Source organism: Lycorma delicatula, chromosome 3 (assembly GCF_047948215.1).
Source record: "Lycorma delicatula isolate Av1 chromosome 3, ASM4794821v1, whole genome shotgun sequence".
Classification (NCBI taxonomy): Eukaryota; Metazoa; Arthropoda; class Insecta; order Hemiptera; family Fulgoridae; genus Lycorma; species Lycorma delicatula.
In genome coordinates, this window is record NC_134457.1 from 3,813,261 (window position 1) to 3,832,363 (window position 19,103).

Here is a 19,103-nt window from a genome sequence, read left to right on the forward strand (position 1 = left end):
CAGTGTTATTATAAGTATTACAATTAAATGCAATAAATATTGTAATCTTTATTTGATAAATGTGTTTTACATTATGTAGCGCTTAATTCTTTAATTATTTTGTACTTCAGAGTCCAGTTGGTGTAAATACATTGACACCAGCGCAGTCCCAGTATTTGAGTCAGTTTACTCATCAAGGGTCTGCTGATAACTTCAAAAATGCACTGAATGGTGTTAGTTCTTCATCGCAAGCTACTTCAACTCAAGCATACCCTACTGTTTTCACTCCTACCTCAGGTATTTTTTGTTTCTTTGGTTTTTAGTGCAACAGGTGTGCAGTTTATATTATTATTTTTTATTAATTAATATTTATAAACATGTGTATAAAATTTTTTCCAAAAAAAGTAAAAAATGATCAAGATATAAGTTAACATATTAGGTTTGGAGGCTGTTATATTTTCCGAATGTTTACCGCTATTTGAAACATGGTGCACTTCAGTTGAAAATGTCCTATTAAACCTCATCCACTATGTCAAAGCAGAAAATTCATATTACTCTTTATTTAACTTTTCCCCTTTAGTAAATAAATAAATTAAAAAAACTAGGGATTATATATGAACGGATAAGTTCACTTCAATTCAAAACCATCACGCTTATTTTAGAAATTACATATAGAAAATAATTTAATTTTGTTGCCTTTAATTTTGTTGTTTTGTATTAAATCTGTTACTGCTGACATGGAGGTGGAGGATACATTCTGTGCGTCTGTTTAGATTTCATTACTGTTCCGTTTTGGATACTGTGCAGCAGACTTCTTTTTTGAAGTTATGAAAATATTTCGTGCTGCATTCTTTAGTGTTTGTGACATACAAAATTGCCATATAATTTTTTTCATCATTATTAGTTAAAATAAAACTGATCTTTTCCCATATGTATTAACAATGAGATTATAATAGATTTTGCTAATCGCTGGTCAAATAAGATATGTAATTCACGTGGCAAATGTATTAGCTGCATTGATTTTAGGGTTAGTATAGTTTATATATAATGTTTGATCTTTTTTAATAATTTTCTCTTTCACGGCAGTTTGTGCAGCAGTGATAAGTCTATATTTTCACTGGAATGTGTTTACCTACATTTTGGTATTACTGAGAAATACATCTGTATTTCTCAGTAATAGGCTTTTTATTACTAAAAAGGTAGGCTTATTATTAAAAAGGTTGCCTTTTTTTTTTATTTACATAGACCGCCGTCCAGTGTGCTCCTCAGCAAGAGTTCATCTGCTAAATGAATCTGAAAATTTTATTGATGGTTGGTTTCGTTGACCCTTATTTTGCTTCAGTTTGTATAGTGTATAATTTTTTACAATTACTGGGATTAGTAAGAAACAATAGAAAATCATTTATTGATTTCCATGAAACGCTGTAAGCACCGATGAGGGAATCAAATTTAACTACTGTAACTATAGTTTATTTTAGGTTTTCATAACTTTTGAAACGCACAATACTTTCCTTTTATCAAAACAAATTGTTTTTTTCACCTATCGATAGTGTTCTAATTGGTATTATGTTGGAAGCAACAGCCACTGTTTTTCCCCCTTGACATGTCATCTTATAGCAGAAATATATAATATTTAATAAAGTCTGAATTTCCTATATATGTTAAATTTTTAAATCTTCTTTTAGGGAATATCTTCTTGCAAGGTGGGTGTATTATTTATTGTAAAAACCTTTTTACAATTGGAGGTTAATAATTATTAATAAATCAATATATTTAAATAATAAAAAAAAAAGTTAAAAAAAGGAGATTTAAGTTTGATTCGAACCGATGTGCCATCCCCTTGTAAGATCCAAATATTTCATTAATTACATTTCCATTTAGCTATAACTCTGGAACCATTGAAAATAGTATCACTTACATATATTGTTGAAAAGCTCCCAATGAGGGCTTATTATTGTAGTTAAGAAGTCCAAAATATCTAAATATTATAAATAAAATATCTAACACGATATAAAGTATAATACAAATTGTTTAAAAACAAAAAGAAATTATTAAAGTACCATACTGGCCTGAATATGAGTATTTTTTTTCTGTAAAATGTACCTATAAAAACTATATTCATCATGTGCAGCCTAACATATAAGGACAAAGAAGTAAGAGGCCTTTATACCATTTTTGCATTTACAAGACTACTTATTATGAGAGAAACATATACGTCACAGCAGAGCTCAAAACTAAACTGGCATTTTCTTAACTTTGTCATTGATAACTTTGTCAATTAATTTCTTGCATTATTACTGCACCAGTAGACAACGGTAGTTTTAGGTTACCTATCATGACTGAAGTGTTGAAAGGAGAACATCTTCCGTTATTGCAGATAAATGAAGGAGAGAGGAGAAGTTATGATGCAAACTTCAAATTGTGTGTTTTACATGAGGCAGAACATACTAATAACGTACAATCTTCAAAAAGATTGTGATTCTGAATGCAATATTCAATGTTGGTGGAAAGAAGAAGAAAAGCTTCAGAATGCTGGTGCGAGACACGTAAAGCATTCAGAGGACCCAAAAATGGGAAATTTGATGCAATTGATAAGCTTGTGTTTTTATATCTGCACAATTAACGAAATGAAGGCTTGCCAATAAATCGCAAAGTGATTTGAATGAAAATGTAGGAGGTAGCATATGAATTAAGTATTCCATTAGCTCAGTTTTAAACTGAGCTAATGGAATACTAAAGCTAATGGCAAGCTTAGGCTGATGCAAACGATTGATGCACCATACAGGACTGAGTTCGCAATGCCATACAACAGAAATACAAAAGAAAGGTGCAAAAACAGTATTGATAAGTTGCACATTACAGTCATGTTAACATTTACCTCAGATGGAAGAAAACTTCACCTTACGTCATATTAAAGATAAAGACACTGCCAAAGGAACAGTTGCCTGCTGGAGTTGTAAAGTTGTTCAGGACACAGAAGGGATAGATGACTGAACGTCTGATGGCAGATTGGCTGAAGGTGGCTTGGGGATGTCGACCAGGTGCTTTACTGTGGTAGAGGGGCATGCTAGTTCTGGATTCATTTTGTGGACACACATCAGTGAAAATAAAGAAGCAGGTTGCTGAAATGAACACATCATCTTGTGATCCCTGGGGAATGACTTCCCATCTTAGGTCCTTGATGTTGTCAATAAGCCTTTTAATGATCGTCTTTGGAATACAATGCATGGTTGCTTAACAGGGACCATGCGTTGACTCCAACAGACAAGTAGAAAAAAATCAAGCATACAGCGGTTGACCAAATGAGAAACCACAGCTGCGATCAGATGTGAAATAATTGTCAAAGGGTTTAAGAAGTGTTGTGTTTCTAATAAGATGGATGGTACTGAAGATGACAAACTGTGAAAAGATTCTAGCTTTGATTCTAGTTCCAGTAGTGATGATGAGGAAGAGTTGATGACTTAGAAGTGTTGACTTTTAATTTTACTGTAAGGTATGTTTATTTATTGATAGATAAAATTTCAATGTGTTTTGATAAAATGTACGTGAAAGCAGCGTTAAATGTGACTGTAACTCAGGGTTGTCTTATATGTGAGGCAGTTTTATATTATTTGGGTCAGCATGGTGGTTGTAGAAAAGTAACAGGTTCAATCTGCAGACAATTCTTAAGTAATCTGACCATCAGAAGAATTTAAGTTTTCTTTTAATCAAAACATAATTCAATAATTAAAGATTTTTTAATATAAACTTAATAATGAATGATTAAAGCTTAAATAGCTAATTAATATATCTACGTAATACTGCTTTTTGAAAAACTTGTACAAATCCAAATAAAATCTGGCATATAGTAAAAACTACACCATACACCTTGCCTGCATTAAATAATAGGTACCCGCTTTCAGTTCTTCACATATTATATTTATTTAAACGTATCAACTCTATTCTTACTCTCAATTTCTGCTTAATAATAATCTAAACTGTTTGTCACTATTTCTTAATTGCTATTGCAATTTAAGGTCCTTGCACAATACCTTAATATGTCTTGCCTCTTTTATATCACATTACACACATTTTAGTTTCATATTTACTCCCTTGAGTTTTCTTCAAATTTAAAATCAAACGAAAAGCACACCCTAGAAACGTCATACATATTGCTTAAAACTTTCCATTTCTCATTCAGAAACAATTCTTCAAATCAATATTTCTATTTCAAAGATTACAGTTATTCATTAAATTTCAACAGAATGTGCTGTTCTAAGAACATGTGATTCATGTAAGGTGCAGATTTTTTAATTATACTATTATATGAACAAAACGCTGTTCTGATGAACTGAATTTGCTTACCTTGTCAAAGCAAAGTAACCATTATTGTTATGTGGCTAACGTAGTAGCCAATGCACTTAGTGATAAAAATTAATTTTCAGCTGCCTTTTTAACCAACTGCAGATGAAAAACCCTGTAGAGGTTCGATGGAAAGATTACTTCTGTTTGATGTATACAAGGTGAACGTACACCTACTGTTATGATTGTCTTCTCATACCTTTTTTGAGTTATAAACCACTGTAAAAGTTTGTATCTATACTGCTTTTAAAAATGGTGAATTATTTTTTAGAAAGTAATTTTAATAGTAGTGCTAATTTACCCTGTTTCAATTAGCACTACTGTCTACTGGTTTTAACCACTTGAGGAGGACATCACATACAAGATGGGAAGTTTATCATAATACTATGCAGTTACACATGTGTTACTGCTAACAATGTAATTTTTTTTTAATTCATATATCATATTGCCTCATGCTAAAAATTTAATGTTTTACAGTGTCATGTACGTCGAATTTCGGTGCAACAGTAAATATTTATACATCCTCTCATCAAGAATTGAACTCTGTGCAGTCGCAAACTAATACAGCAAGGAGCAAACCACAAAGGCCCAGAGTTCCACCTCCTTCTAAAGTGAGTGATAACAATTTTTTTCCGGCATTAGATTATAATTAGATATAATTTGTCATCTTAAGTATTTTTATATCGCATATTTCTGCACACTATTCATTATTTTTTAAGCATTTGAATTTTATAATAGGAGAAATATTTTTGTTCTAACTTCTATGAGACAGGTCTTTAGTTTTTGTGTAACACTTTTATATTCACTTATATATAAATGTCTGCAAACTGATCAAACTTTTTGGTTGACCAAAATTTCAATAATTTTAAGTTTGCAAACGCAATTATTTCAGCTACATATAAACAAAAAATAGAGATTTTTATTTTGGGATTTTTCTATTTTCACTTCTATTAACGATCATTTATAATTACATAAAGTTTCACTGTTCCACATGTTACTTATTTTTAATGTGTGAAATGATAACATTTAATATAAATGAAAAATTAGCAACAAATAATGTATGAAAATTTGCATGCTTTTGTTGCATCTCAACACTCAACTCTTTCTTCTGTCTTCTCTTCCTACTAGTTAGAATTAACCTGCCTGTCCTGGCTAGATCGCAGTATTAAACCTCTGTGTAGACTGAATTTTTCTCCTATGGCCATTCCTTTTCAACACTATTTAATCATTTTCTGTTGTGAATCAACATCTGGGCACAGTTATCAGAATTGTTTTTACTTAACGTATTCAGTCATATAATTTTATTAGTCATTACATATAATATCCTTCCAAAATGTTAATTTTCCTTCCGATAGATAATTGTTTTTGGCTGATTATTATTTCTATCTTGAAGTAAGCTTATAACAATAATGCTAGTACATATTGGATTTGTTCTTTGGGGACAAGATAAGAGTGAGCGCACTAAAAATATTCTTTCTCCATGTAATTTTAACAGCTGTCCAAGTGTCTCAGTTTAATTTCTTTGGTTCATGTCAAAAATTGGTTCCTATGTACAAAGATGTTTTACAGCATGTGATATTCAAATAGAATATGACCCGTGCGTTGGTTTTTATAAACTTATTTTTTGTATCAAAAAAGAGAGCGTAGACAATCGAATATATAAAAAAATTAAAGTATAAATATCTAATGTCAAATTTATATAAAAAAATATTTCCAAGTGGAGTTTGGTAACTGATTTTCTATATCACTGCACCTGTGTATTGCACATGACAGTCAGTCATAAACTTGACACACATATTCGTTGTCGTATAATGGGGATGTTCAAGCTCTCAGTGTTTGCATCAAGTGTTTAATAATTCAACTTTTTTATTATTAAATTTTCTCATCTACATATGTATATTAAGTACATTAAAAAAAGATTCCTTCCAGAATTATTGTATTCTAAATATAAATATTTTTAAGCCCTGTACTATATCGGCAGTTAAAAAAATAAAAACAAATGATTCAAGTTCCAGACTATATCAAACAGAATGGTTTGATAAATATGGTGTAATTGAAAAGAATAAAACAACTGTACGTGTAATTTATAACAAAAAAGTCACTTCACGTACATACAATGTAAAAAGACATTTTCAAAAGTTACATTCAAATCTCAGCTTCTCAGCAGATGAAGAAAGGAGAGAATATTTTTTACAAAAGAAAACAGAATCATTCACAAACTAACATTTTAATAAGTTTTTTTGGTTCCAAAAAATAATAAACATTACAACTGCTGGTTTTCAAGTAGCCCATTGCATGCTCGCCACATAAACAAACCTCTTTCAGAAAGAGTTTGCAGAACAAGTGTTTTTAGAATGTAGTGCTACTTTGTAGATTTTGAGAAAAAGACTAGAATATAAAGCATATAACAACTTTTATAAACACAAGAGATCTTACTAAACGAGAATTTGCACAATTATTAGAGCAAATTGAGTGCCAGTATTTGGGATTTTGACATTAATCAGTTTTTAAGTTTATTAGAAGAAATAAAGTTCTTTTTGAATGAAAAAATTAATAGTTAATGATGAATTTTTAAATATAGATCGGTTAAATGATTAATTTTTTTATGCGACATCACTTAGCATTACAATGAACTTAATGAAAAACTTCAGGGAAATTGACAAATTGTAATAATGATGTTTGAAAATATTAAAATATTTATGACAAACCAAGACATCTTCACTAAAGATTTGGAAATGAAAATCATATGAAATACTTTTCTCAATTAAAAACATTTTCAAAACACAAAATTTTTGAAAATTCACTTGACATTCAAGAAAATGCTATTAAAAAATATTTAATCATTATATAGGAAATAAAACAAGCTTTTCAGGAGAGATGTAATCAATTAAAAGTATGGAAATACATCTTATTTTATTTTATGTCCATAAAAACAGAATTTGAAACAATGGAGTTAACAGAGTTTATGTGGTTAGGTATCCATGATTTAGAAATAGAATTAGCTGAATTTCAAAGCAGTATAGTGTGAAAAAATATTGAAAACTTGTTTCCAAAATTTTTTTTTTTGTCTTCTGTCATTTGACTGGTTTGATGCAGCTCTCCAAGATTCCCTATCTAGTGCTAGTCGTTTCATTTCAGTATACCCTCTACATCCTACATCCTTAACAATTTGTTTTACATATTCCAAACGTGGCCTGCCTATACAATTTTTCCCTTCTACCTGTCCTTCCAAAATTAAAGCGACTATTCCAGGATGCCTTAGTATGTGGCCTATAAGTCTGTCTCTTCTTTTAAGTATATTTTTCCAAATGCTTCTTTCTTCATCTATTTGCCGCAATACCTCCTCATTTGTCACTTTATCCACCCATCTGATTTTTAACATTCTCCTATAGCACCACATTTCAAAAGCTTCTAACCTTTTCTTCTCAGATACTCCGATTGTCCAAGTTTCACTTCCATATAAAGCGACACTCCAAACATACACTTTCAAAAATCTTTTCCTGACATTTAAATTAATTTTTGATGTAAACAACTTATATTTCTTACTGAAGGCTCGTTTAGCTTGTGCTATTCGGCATTTTATATCGCTCCTGCTTCGTCCATCTTTAGTAATTCTACTTCCCAAATAACAAAATTCCTTCTACCTCCATAATCTTTTCTCCTCCTATTTCCAAAATAGAAGGAAAAATTTCTGAAAGTAGTGCAGTTAATAATGATCCCACCCTAAAAATTGAAAATATCATATGGGATTCTTTACCAAAGAAGTGTATATCGATGAAGAAACTTTATAATGTTCTTTTAACAATATTTGGGTCCACATATTCGTGTGAAAAATTGTTTTCCACAATGAATTTTGTAAAACCTACCAACAGAAATAAACGTGAAATTAATTGACTGTGAAGTGCATTAAACTAATGAATACCTTTATTTTTTGCTCTTCTCTTACAAAAGTAAAAGTTTTAAAACAGAAAGGAAATATAACCCTTTTTTAAGGATTTTAAAAGTGAGAACCAAAAGAAGGGTCAAAAGTTTTTCTGTTAACAAATTATTGGTACCCTTTTTACCATACCCTTTCATCCCCTTAACGGTGGTGCCACTAACTTGGTGACCAATGGGCTAGTATTAAAGAAAATAATTACAAAATTTGACCCACTTCTCAAAAATTTTCACCATCACTGCCATAGGGGAAGCCCGCCTTGTGGCGATCCCGGTTGCCAACACCACCTACTCCATTCCTAGCCCTGATGAGGGTTACCAGAGATCATCGTCTAGACCCTCAACATCTGATTACATATTTCAGTCATCGGTATAGCCTCTATCAGGATGGCACCAGTGCAAATGCCTCAAAAGACATTTCCATCAGCGTAGAAACTCATCGACTAAAAAATATATTTTTCAAACTCTCCTAAACCGAAAACAAAATATTAATCTCTACCCTTAAAAATTGTTTCTAAATCAAAATTTTGACCTACCATACTAAAGCATCCAAAGTTACCTATAAATCAACCCACAAATATAGCAAACAACAACTGGGCAGAATTGCCGAATGCACTTACTCTGCCAGAAAAGCACCCAAACAGGTCCCCAGTCACCCAGGACTATACTATTCTATACTAAACAACTAAACACCCTCTGCAATCCTTTTGAGTGCCAAAAATCTTTCAACAATGTGCCACTCATCTCTTAACTTTCCAGTTAGCCCACTGATCCATACTCAAAACCGATACCCTCAAGCTCCCTGACCACCTCTGCATGCCAAAATTCATATTTTGAGCATACACTACATACTATCATCTGACAGTAAGCATTGAGGACACTGACTGCATTAAAACTAAATTGAGCCAGCCTGTCAAAATGCGCCATGCTGTGAAAGGAACAGAGTCATATGCTGGTTCAGGGAGCTTCATGAGAAGGCAGCTTAGTGAAAACTAAGCTCCCAACACCTTAGTGAAAACTTCAGTTTCATCGGTGATATCGGGTAGATGTGTACAGTTTTTAATCGCTTCATCAAGGAAGGCTTGAAATTTTCAACCCGGATAATAGGCATGTTGAGAGTGTGGTTTTCCAGTGATAAAAAATCCATATCCATGTATGGAAAATATGTCTATATCATTTGAAATCGATCGGTGTAGATTAATCAATAAAAAAAATGTGTATCCTGAGATCATTCCAGAGTATAATTTTATTTATTACTTTTGAAAACAGCCATGTACTGAATAGTTAATGTACTTTTTGAATGAGAACCTTCATCTCTTATTTCACTGGTGTCCACTTTAGAACAAAATTATTTTGATATACAAAGTTTTTGTGTCAAAAGAAACTCATCAATATATCTATCTATTTTTTTTCTTCTAAGCAGGTGAATAACTGCATTGAGGAAAACAAATTAAAATATTTGATAATTTGGTTTCTAGTAAAATACAGCTTTTTTACACAAATTATGCAAGTAATTGACATTAGCACTTAGAACTTGAAGTATCATTTGTTATCTAATTCAGTTTCAACAGTTATTCTCTATTGTGAACCAAATGTCTAGAGGGAATCAGGACTTGATGGGCAGTCAGTTAATTGTGTTTTAGTGTGGTGGTGCAGTAAGATCATGTATATTCTTTACAAGACTTAGATTCAAAATAAGGGAAAATTCAAAATTAGAATCATCTGAATTTTTCAGTATTTTCTAACTTCTTTAATATAGCTTTCTCTTCATAATTATGTAGATTTATTTGTGTTTATATTCTCACATGCACACGAGCACACGCCTACACCCAAGTGCAAAAAAATAGAATCAATTATATAAAATAAATCGTTTTTAAAAACATGCTTTTCTATTGTAATGCAATTTAATTTGATGAAAAAAATGATCCAAACAATGGATTACCCAGTAAATGTAATTATAAGATAATTTTTTTTTTCAACAGAATAGTATATATATATAGATGTCTAATTTTCACAAGACCACAATGAAAAGCATGGGGCTCGACCTCAGTTCTATTTACACCTTAACATTAGTTCATCTAAAGAGATTACTAGTTATTGTATATTGAAGCTATCATTTCCATTTTGCGTCAAAACATCTTGTCATATTTAAAGAATTTATGTAGATATTGAATATGAAAGCACGCCTCATGCTCTTAAATGGTATTTCAAAGTATCGCAAAAAAAAATTTTTGCGATCACAATACTTTCTTTTACTTCTTACAAGGAATTAAAAATGGGTAAAAATAAAAAATAAATGTAAAATATGGCTAATATCAACAAAAAAGAACAACTTATATACTTATAAAATAATAATTCAGAACAACAATTTCACATGTAATATCCAGTTGTATCGCATGATTAATAAAATTACATTTTTACAGACAACTAACATAGAGTTAAATATAATGAAAAACTTCAAACGGGACTTTATAGAAAACTCCCATTTGAAGTTTTTCATTTGGACAATAGGAATATAAACAGTATATAGAAAAATATTAAAACATGTGATGCGCATAATAACAAAATCAAGATAAATAGTTGTTTTCTCTCAATAAAAAAGTAAATTGTGTCATCTAACTTTGAAGATCATTTTAATTAAAGAATATGCAGCTGAACAGAAATAAATGCATTCCAATGTTACTATTTAATTATTATTCTGTCCAGCACAAATACAGATCATGATCTTAATAAGTTATATATGCTACCTCCTTCTAAATTTTTGTTTGTTACAGATACCTTCGAGTGCTGTTGAAATGCCCCCTGGAGATGCAGTAAATAGTGGTATAGGGTTCCTTGATGTTCAGTTTGGAGGTTTAGAGTTTGGTTCTAGTGATACGACATTGGATAACTCTGTAGAGAGTTCAACGTCTACACCGGCTTCTACCACCACACCTGCTCCAGTGCCACCTCCGACTGTCTCCACTCCTGCTGTTTCTGCAATGGATGCTTATGTTACAAGTTCTCCCCAACAAACTAGCATAGCATCTGCCCTAAATCAGTCGCAGAAGGTATTATTTCCCATCAGTTGTCACTTTTTTATGAATATGTATTAAAAGTACAATACCTTTGTTGGTTTGTGTAGTCAGTTATAAAATTATTTAGTTGTGCATACTGTATTAAGTTTCTTTGACTGTAAGTCATTTCCCATTATAATTATTAAAACTTGTGTAGGACAGTTTGATAGAAATTTGATTGTTGTCTGTTTTCCTTTAAAGTTAATTTTATTTTTTTTTTTGGATTAAAAGAGGTGAAATAGTTGGTGGTACAGAATTGTAATTGTTGGAAAATTTTTGATTTGATTAAAACCTAAAAGGATGTATAAATGGATTAATAAGATGTTTTTGTACCATTGGAATTGTATGGAGTAGTTCTTAGGATGGTGATTAAATTTAAAAAATTTGAAATTCAATAGCTTTTTGCATCTAAAAAAATTTGTTTGACATATATTTAGTTGTTTTTTGGTGTCTGTACTCAGATCTATGTTATTTAGATGAAAAGAGCAATGCATACATGATATCCCTATGATTATAAAATTCCAAAATTGTACCTTAGCCGATTATACAGATCAAAGGTGTTAATTATAACTGATGATAAAATCAGTTTTTTTTTAAATTAAATTATTCTATTGATAACGAAGAGCTGGTAAATATTGATAGTGTTAAATTTTTTAAAGAAGTTAATTGAAATTTCTTTTTCTTTTGTTATGGTCGCCTAAGGAACACAAAACAATTTCATTTCTGTCTGCTTTGTTATTTCCTTATCCAGCATTCTTTCATTTTTTCACTAGGTATTCTTTTCCTTTCTTCTGACCACTTTGTTCTAGTTTTCTTATTCTTCCTACCTCAAAATCCTTCTATTTTCACACTTTTCCGTGAAATATATCTTTCTATTATTTTATCCTCTTTTATGTTGTTTCTTTCTAGATTTTTTTATTTATTTCTTATATCCAGCTTGCTGTTGTTAACTTCTTTTCCCAAAAGGTGCTTCTTTCTTTTTTCCTGTTTAGCCTCCGGTAACTATCGTTTAGATAATACTTCAGAGGATGAATGAGGATGATATGTATGAGTGTAAATGAAGTGTAGTCTTGTACACTCTCAGTTCGACCATTCCTGAGATGTGTGGTTAATTGAAATCCAACCACTAAAGAACACCGGTATCCATGATCTAGTATTCAAATCCGTGTAAAAATAACTGGCTTTACTAGGACTAGAACGTTGGAACTCTCGACTTCCAAATCCGCTGATTTGAGAAGACGCGTTCACTACTAGACCAACTCGGTGGGTTTCCTAAAAGGTGCTTGAAAATCTGTTTCATAACCTGTTTTCATTCATTTTATGTATGTGCCCAACTTTTTCTCATTGTTTCTGAAATTTTTCTGTTTTCATATACCTACTTCATTATTATTTATTTTTTTCCAGTTTTCATGGTTTTTAGTGGCCCAATATTATCCTGATAATTCTTCTGTAACCATTCTAATTTATAATTAAGTGATAGATATTCACAAGCATATAAACATTCTGTTTTAATTAGTATTATAATACGTTATTTTTGATTTTTTTGATAGGATTTTTTGTTACAGATATTCTTAGTCAGATCATATGCTCTTTGCATTCTATGATCCTATCTGTGGCTGGTTTCTCTAATTTTCTTGGATTGTCTTTCTTAGATATTTACATTTTTTAACCTTTTTTATGTGTTCGATATTTAACAAAAATCTTCATGTACTTAAAGTTGGACAAGAATTTAGTTTTTTCTACAGAAATTCTTTAACCTGTTACTAGCTATTGTAAAAAATTATTTTTTGTTGCCACGTCTTTTGGATGTGATGCTTTGTCCAGTAAAACTGAGATGCGGAACACTTTACACTATACACATACACTACACAAATTACAAAATCTATCCTTACAAAACTACACGACAATATTCTACACTATTTTTTCTTACACTTACATTCATTGTGTTACGACACCTTACGAAATATAACCTTAACCCAACATAAGAAATATGGTGCCAATGGGTCAATTGCTCTATGTAGTGAGTCTTGAAAGATGTCCTCTGGGCACCTGAGTGAACCCAGTTATATGTAGCTCTAGCTCCAGTGCGCATGCGCTCTACTGGAGTGGTCTGTTATATTGCTGGTACTTGTGGGAACCATATAGAAATTCCTAGGAAACCCCTATGATGGTTGGTGTTTTCATCTGAAAAACCACAATCTGAAGTCAGGTGAAAATACCTCACTCAGCTTTGTCTGATAAGGATATAAATGCTGTTTGTGAAAACAAGTTTACTGTTGACATTTCCTGTCCGCAGTATAAGAACTTACGATTTGTTCTAAAACACAGTCAGGAAGGGTGCTCCTTTCAAAAGGTCTCACTGTTCCTGATCAATAAAGTTATTACAGGCTAACGTGATTCACCTACAAATGTCAATTGTTTAAACCGACAATTAGTGATAAACAGAATCAATTGCTGTTGTGTCTTGCTAACATTGGTGGTATTAACATAGGGGTATGCCACAAATCCCTGAATACCAGCCGAGGAATAATCTTCTTGTCATGATCTTTTGGTGATAAATGTTAATGTGATTACCAAGGAACTTTGTCCCCATGGTGTTGTTGAGGTGAGATATCAGATCAGAATAGAGGATCCTACTCCCTCTCTTGTATTGTTTAACCTTTCCATACTACTGGAGAAAATAAGAGGGTTATATATATCTGTTCAAGTGCAACCATTCATTTCAACCCTAGGCGATGTTTCCAATGTCACACTACAACCGAATACTGCAATGTGTGGTTGGTTGATGTGGCAAAGAAGCCTACGACTCTGAATGCCAGGAGGAAGAAAAATGTGTTAGCTGTGGAGATCACAAGATTGGCCAGCATTTAAAGAAGAAAGGGGAAATTCTAAAAATTGTACTGAGCAGATGCTTTCTTTTCGGCCGCTTCAAAAGAGTATAAGAAGACATTCATTCCCAGAACATGGCAAAAACAGATGTCTGTTTTGCATCCACTACATCAAAGCAAACTCTTGCAAATGCTGGTAATACACAGTGCAGACTTTGCAGTGAACTGAAACAGCTTGTTCAGGTGCTGTCTGATGAGGTCTTGCTCAAAACCATTATTTTAGAGCTAATAGTTCAAACAAGAAAGGTAGCTCTGATGGAAAGACGAACACTTGTGTATAGAAAACCACTTCAGCCAGTACACCACTAAATAAAACTCTTGCTTCATCAACAGTGCAGCAAACTACGAAGATCCCACTACAAAAAAATCATTGCCTGGTATGGTATCTCCGGCCCTTTGGGACATCAAAATCCCCACCACCATCTCAAGGTCTCTTTGAGGATGTAGAGGCCTATGAAGTGCCTGTTGAAGCAAAGCACTTCTTAAAAATCAAAAAAGAAAAACCACATTGTATTTGACAAGTAATCTGCACACAGTTTTAATATATGAAAAATATTTACTACAGCTACAAATATTATTCATTGGAATGTTTTTGGCCCCTGTTCTTGCCATGTGGAGTCCTAATTAAGGAAGAAAATCCTTCGGTACTGTATCTGCAGGAGATTTGCCCATCTTTTCCCAGGATGATGTGTCTTTTCACAGATACGACTTTCAGACTGATGGCAGAGGGTGGGAGGTGTGGATGTTTTTTCTGAGGGAAATCATTAACAGCCACTTGTGTCCTGCTAGTGACTTAACATCCCCGCAGTCTCGGTGAAAATATTGGCACCATTCCAAATGAGTATCTATTACTTATATCTTCCTCCAAATTCTGATATCAGTAAGGATGATCTATCCAGTCTGTTTTCTGAAATTCCTACACTCTGCCTGATAACTGGTGATTTCAACGCCCATCATCATTCTTGGGGCTCATTGTCATATTCTCCTAGAGGCAATATAGTAGATGGACCGATCAGGTACATCTTCATGCAACGATCTGTCGTGTTCAGCAAACTTACTTCCACGTCCTAGCTGGTGTGTTTCCAAAAAACTTCTTTGAAAACAATCATAGATCGGCTGTAATCTTCACCGGTAATTGTTATTTGCCTCAGAGTCTGCCACGCAGGTAGCTAGTTCAGAAAGCAGAATGGAACGTGTACAAGGATTCCTTCATCCAGTGTGACAAGAACGATATTGCGATCCACCAACTCGCCTAGTTTATACATCAGATTCTCGATAGAGTGACTGAATTCATCCTTTTGACATCAGGAAATCCAAGCGAACTGCAGTTCTTTGCTGGGATGAAGACTGCAAGCGTGGACTAAAAGATAGGCTTCATGTAATTTCAGTTGGAAGACCAATGAATGAATTGCTCTACAGCTTCTGCAGCGCAAGGGCTGTTTCCCATCAAGTGTTTCGGGATGTTAAATGAAAATCTCAATTAAATTACATCAAATCCATTTTTCAGACAACACAGTCGTCTGTTGTATGGAGAAAAGTTTGAACCATGAGTGTTTGGGTATATACGTTGCAGCCAATTGGACTGCAAAGCGGCGGGGGCCTTGTAATAGGGTATTCTCTTACCAGGTGTTTTCTAGATTCTTGGCCAGAGGCACTCTGATTATCCCTATACTGAAACCTGGTAAGGATAAATCATGTCCAACAAATTATCATCCCATCTCCTTGATCAGTAATCTGTGCAAGGTAATGGAACGAATGGTAAATCGCCATCTAATCTTGTACCTTGAGAGAAACTCATTGTCCCAGAACAATGCGGTTTCTGCCAGGGCAGATCATGTATTGATCACATTATTTCCTTGGAAAATGCTATTCAAAATGCCTTCTTATTTTGCCAATGCAAAGGTGGCTTATTGCTCGGCTTGCAAAAGGTGTATCACACCACATGGAGGAGAGGAATCCTAATTACACTTAATGAATGGGATGTACAGGTAATTGTCTCAGATTTATAATGGGTTTCCTCAGTAGTCTGTCCTTCCAAGTGTGAGTTGGAACAGTGGTATCTGAAAGTTTCATACTAGAAAAAGGTTCCTCAGGGACGTGTTCTAAGTGTTACTTTGTTTGCCATAGCCATAAACAGTGAAAATAAAAAAAAAAACATAGTTTTTCTAATTACAAACTGGTGTGAAAATCGGTAATCTGTTCTTTATTTTTAGATAATTTTTCTATTTACATAGCCTGTAGAAGCTACCTGATTTTTCTCTTTGTAGCCACAGGTAAGAATCGTAGTGTAAATCTACTACTGGATTAATGTTTTTCCTGGAAAAAACCAAGGGCATTTGCTTTTTCAGGTTGAGGGAGCAAGTTGATCCTCAACTGTATTTACATGGTGGACCAGTTGAAGCATGCGTGCAGGTTAGATTTCTATGTATGTCGTTTGACCAACGACTAACATGGGTAACACATTTGAAGGAGCTGAAGGTAAAATGTTTAAAAATGTTAGACGTGCTGAGAGTTTTTCAAGTAGTCGTTTGGGAGCTGATCATGTATGTATGTTGCGCTTCTACCAAGCTCTGGTCCATTTCCACTTTAATATGGCTGCACAGCTTATTCATTGGCACAGGCCAACGCACTAAATATGGTTCATGAAGTCCATCATTTGTTCATCTATCTTACCACAGATGCTTTTCACTCAAGTCTGCCGGTGGATAGTGGTGAGCCATTAATAAACACCAGCAAATGATATGTTTTTATGTGGCTCGCATTAAAGTACAACCAACTCGCCCAACCTTTGATGTGTTATTCTTAGACCAGCATGTTAATACCAGGAACGGCCAACATCTACTGCTCCATTAGGAGGCATAAGAGATGGACTCCTTTTCTCAGCTCTTAAGTATACAATTGCCTCCAGTCCTTACTGTTGCTCCATGTTTATTACCCTCCTTGGCAGCCCTCTCACTTAATTATTGCTTTGAACTTTGTCAATATAATAACAAAAACACAAATCCTGTTATCTTAAAAACGAATATTACAATGTTATAAGTTGCATGAAAACCTTATGTTACAGTTTATATGGATCTAGAAACATTAATTCTGTTGGTTGTGGTTTTGTTGTTTGTAATGAAACATTGCAAACATCACCAGTATTTTTGATGCTGAACTGTATGCCACCAAGAAGGTCTTACATATAATTAGCCCAAAATATCGACATGTTCTTGTTTGCTCAGATTCCATGAGTGCCCTACAGGCAATTGACGTATACTCTAGACACCCTGTTGTCTGCGAAACTCATTGCGTAATTTTGCAAATGACTAGACGTAATTACAACGGTGAACTTCTGCTGGATCCTCAGGCATATAGGAATTTCAGGCATGCGCGTGCAGATAGTGCAGCAAAGGAGGCTTGTTTCCAGCCTCCTTTCACAAATCGTGTGGCTTCTAACTACCTGTCTGTTTCCTGAAGAGGTTGGTTCGTGATGAGTGGCAAAGTGAATGGGATGCTACCATGAACAACAATCTTTGCCCTATTAAGAACACTATTTCACCGTGGAGCTTCTCATGCAGAATTAACTTGAGAGGACTGCCATTTGCGAATAGGATAATACACCATGCTCACTCATGGATATTTGTTGACTCAAACCGATGCACCAGTTTGTACTCAACATAGTACAGTACTGTATTAACATATTGACAACATGTTAAAGAAAATTAAAAATATTATAATGTTTTAAATTTAAAAAAACATTCACTGAACAAATATTTGTTCTAAAAATTTTAACATATATGTATTCTAATGTGTAAATGTAAAAAAAATTTAAAAAGGAAGTGTGTCTTTAATTCTGTACTTTGTGAAGTGGCTGAATAAGTTTATATTATATAATTAGCAAGAATTTACATACAGAGGAAATATGGACTACAAAAAAATTTTTATTTAAATAGATTAATACATATTTAAATTATATTAAATAAACTAGCTAGTAAAGAATATTCAATATTCTTTACTAGGTGGTTTTTAATCAAATTTAAATACAATTTAACAGTACAGTGGAATAAAATAAATCTTTAAAAGATTTAAGTTTGGTTTTTTTAATATTTATTGTTTTTAAAATTTATTGTCTCTGTAAGTATAGAGATCTTACTTTTTTTTTTTAAAAATGATTAAGGAATTTTTCATAACAATTCAGTATTATGGTGAGATCAAGCAACTGATGTGGAATTTTAGTCAGTCTTATTAGGTTTTTTAAATCATTGGATAAGTATTAAATATTTTGTTATGATGAATATTTTATCAGATCGGCTAACATTTTTTATACTGTTATTTATATATAAATGTCTTGAAGAGCCTATAAATATATTTTTAATTCGTACTATATTTTATTTTGACCACTGTTCAGTTTTAAAACAGATTGTCTGTCAGTATTTTGCTAGAGATTAACTGTAATTTGATATTATTAAACGCCTTACTGCTGTTTCACAGTTATCAAGCGGAGAATCACTCATACAGTCGGAGCCGGTCGTTAGCAGTTCATATGGAACAAGTTCTGTTAGATCTGGTACTGTTGTATCTGGTACATCAACCAGTTTATCTGAATTAACTTCAGTGTCTTCTAAAACGGCGGACGCATCATCATTATCATACGGCACAGCCTCTGAACCTACTAGTATCTATCAGACACCATCGGCATACCAAAAGACATCGGCACCCGCCTACCAGACGCCAGTATCAACATATAATTCTTCCAGTTATTCCACAACTCAGGTATATTGAAGCGTATAATTAAATTGTAACAGAATGATTTAATTTTTATATTAGTCTATCAAAAGTAATATGCATTAATGGTATCTGTTAAAGAGCATTATATTTGAAAACTCAGATTGAAAATGCAAAAGAAGGTTCACAAGATAAA

At 32.9% G+C, this 19,103-nt stretch overlaps 1 protein-coding gene across 3 annotated transcripts in view; it reads left to right on the forward strand.

The window, feature by feature from the left end:
- The window catches only part of LOC142321353 (uncharacterized), a 132,761-nt gene that overhangs the window by 60,747 nt on the left and 52,911 nt on the right, over positions 1-19,103 (forward strand). For all 3 annotated transcript variants that reach the window (XM_075359369.1, XM_075359370.1, XM_075359371.1), the window contains exons 8-11: positions 111-276; positions 4,798-4,931; positions 11,031-11,306; positions 18,674-18,955. In XM_075359369.1, the coding sequence (XP_075215484.1) occupies positions 111-276; positions 4,798-4,931; positions 11,031-11,306; positions 18,674-18,955 (858 nt within the window). The remainder of the gene's footprint in view (positions 1-110; positions 277-4,797; positions 4,932-11,030; positions 11,307-18,673; positions 18,956-19,103) is intronic.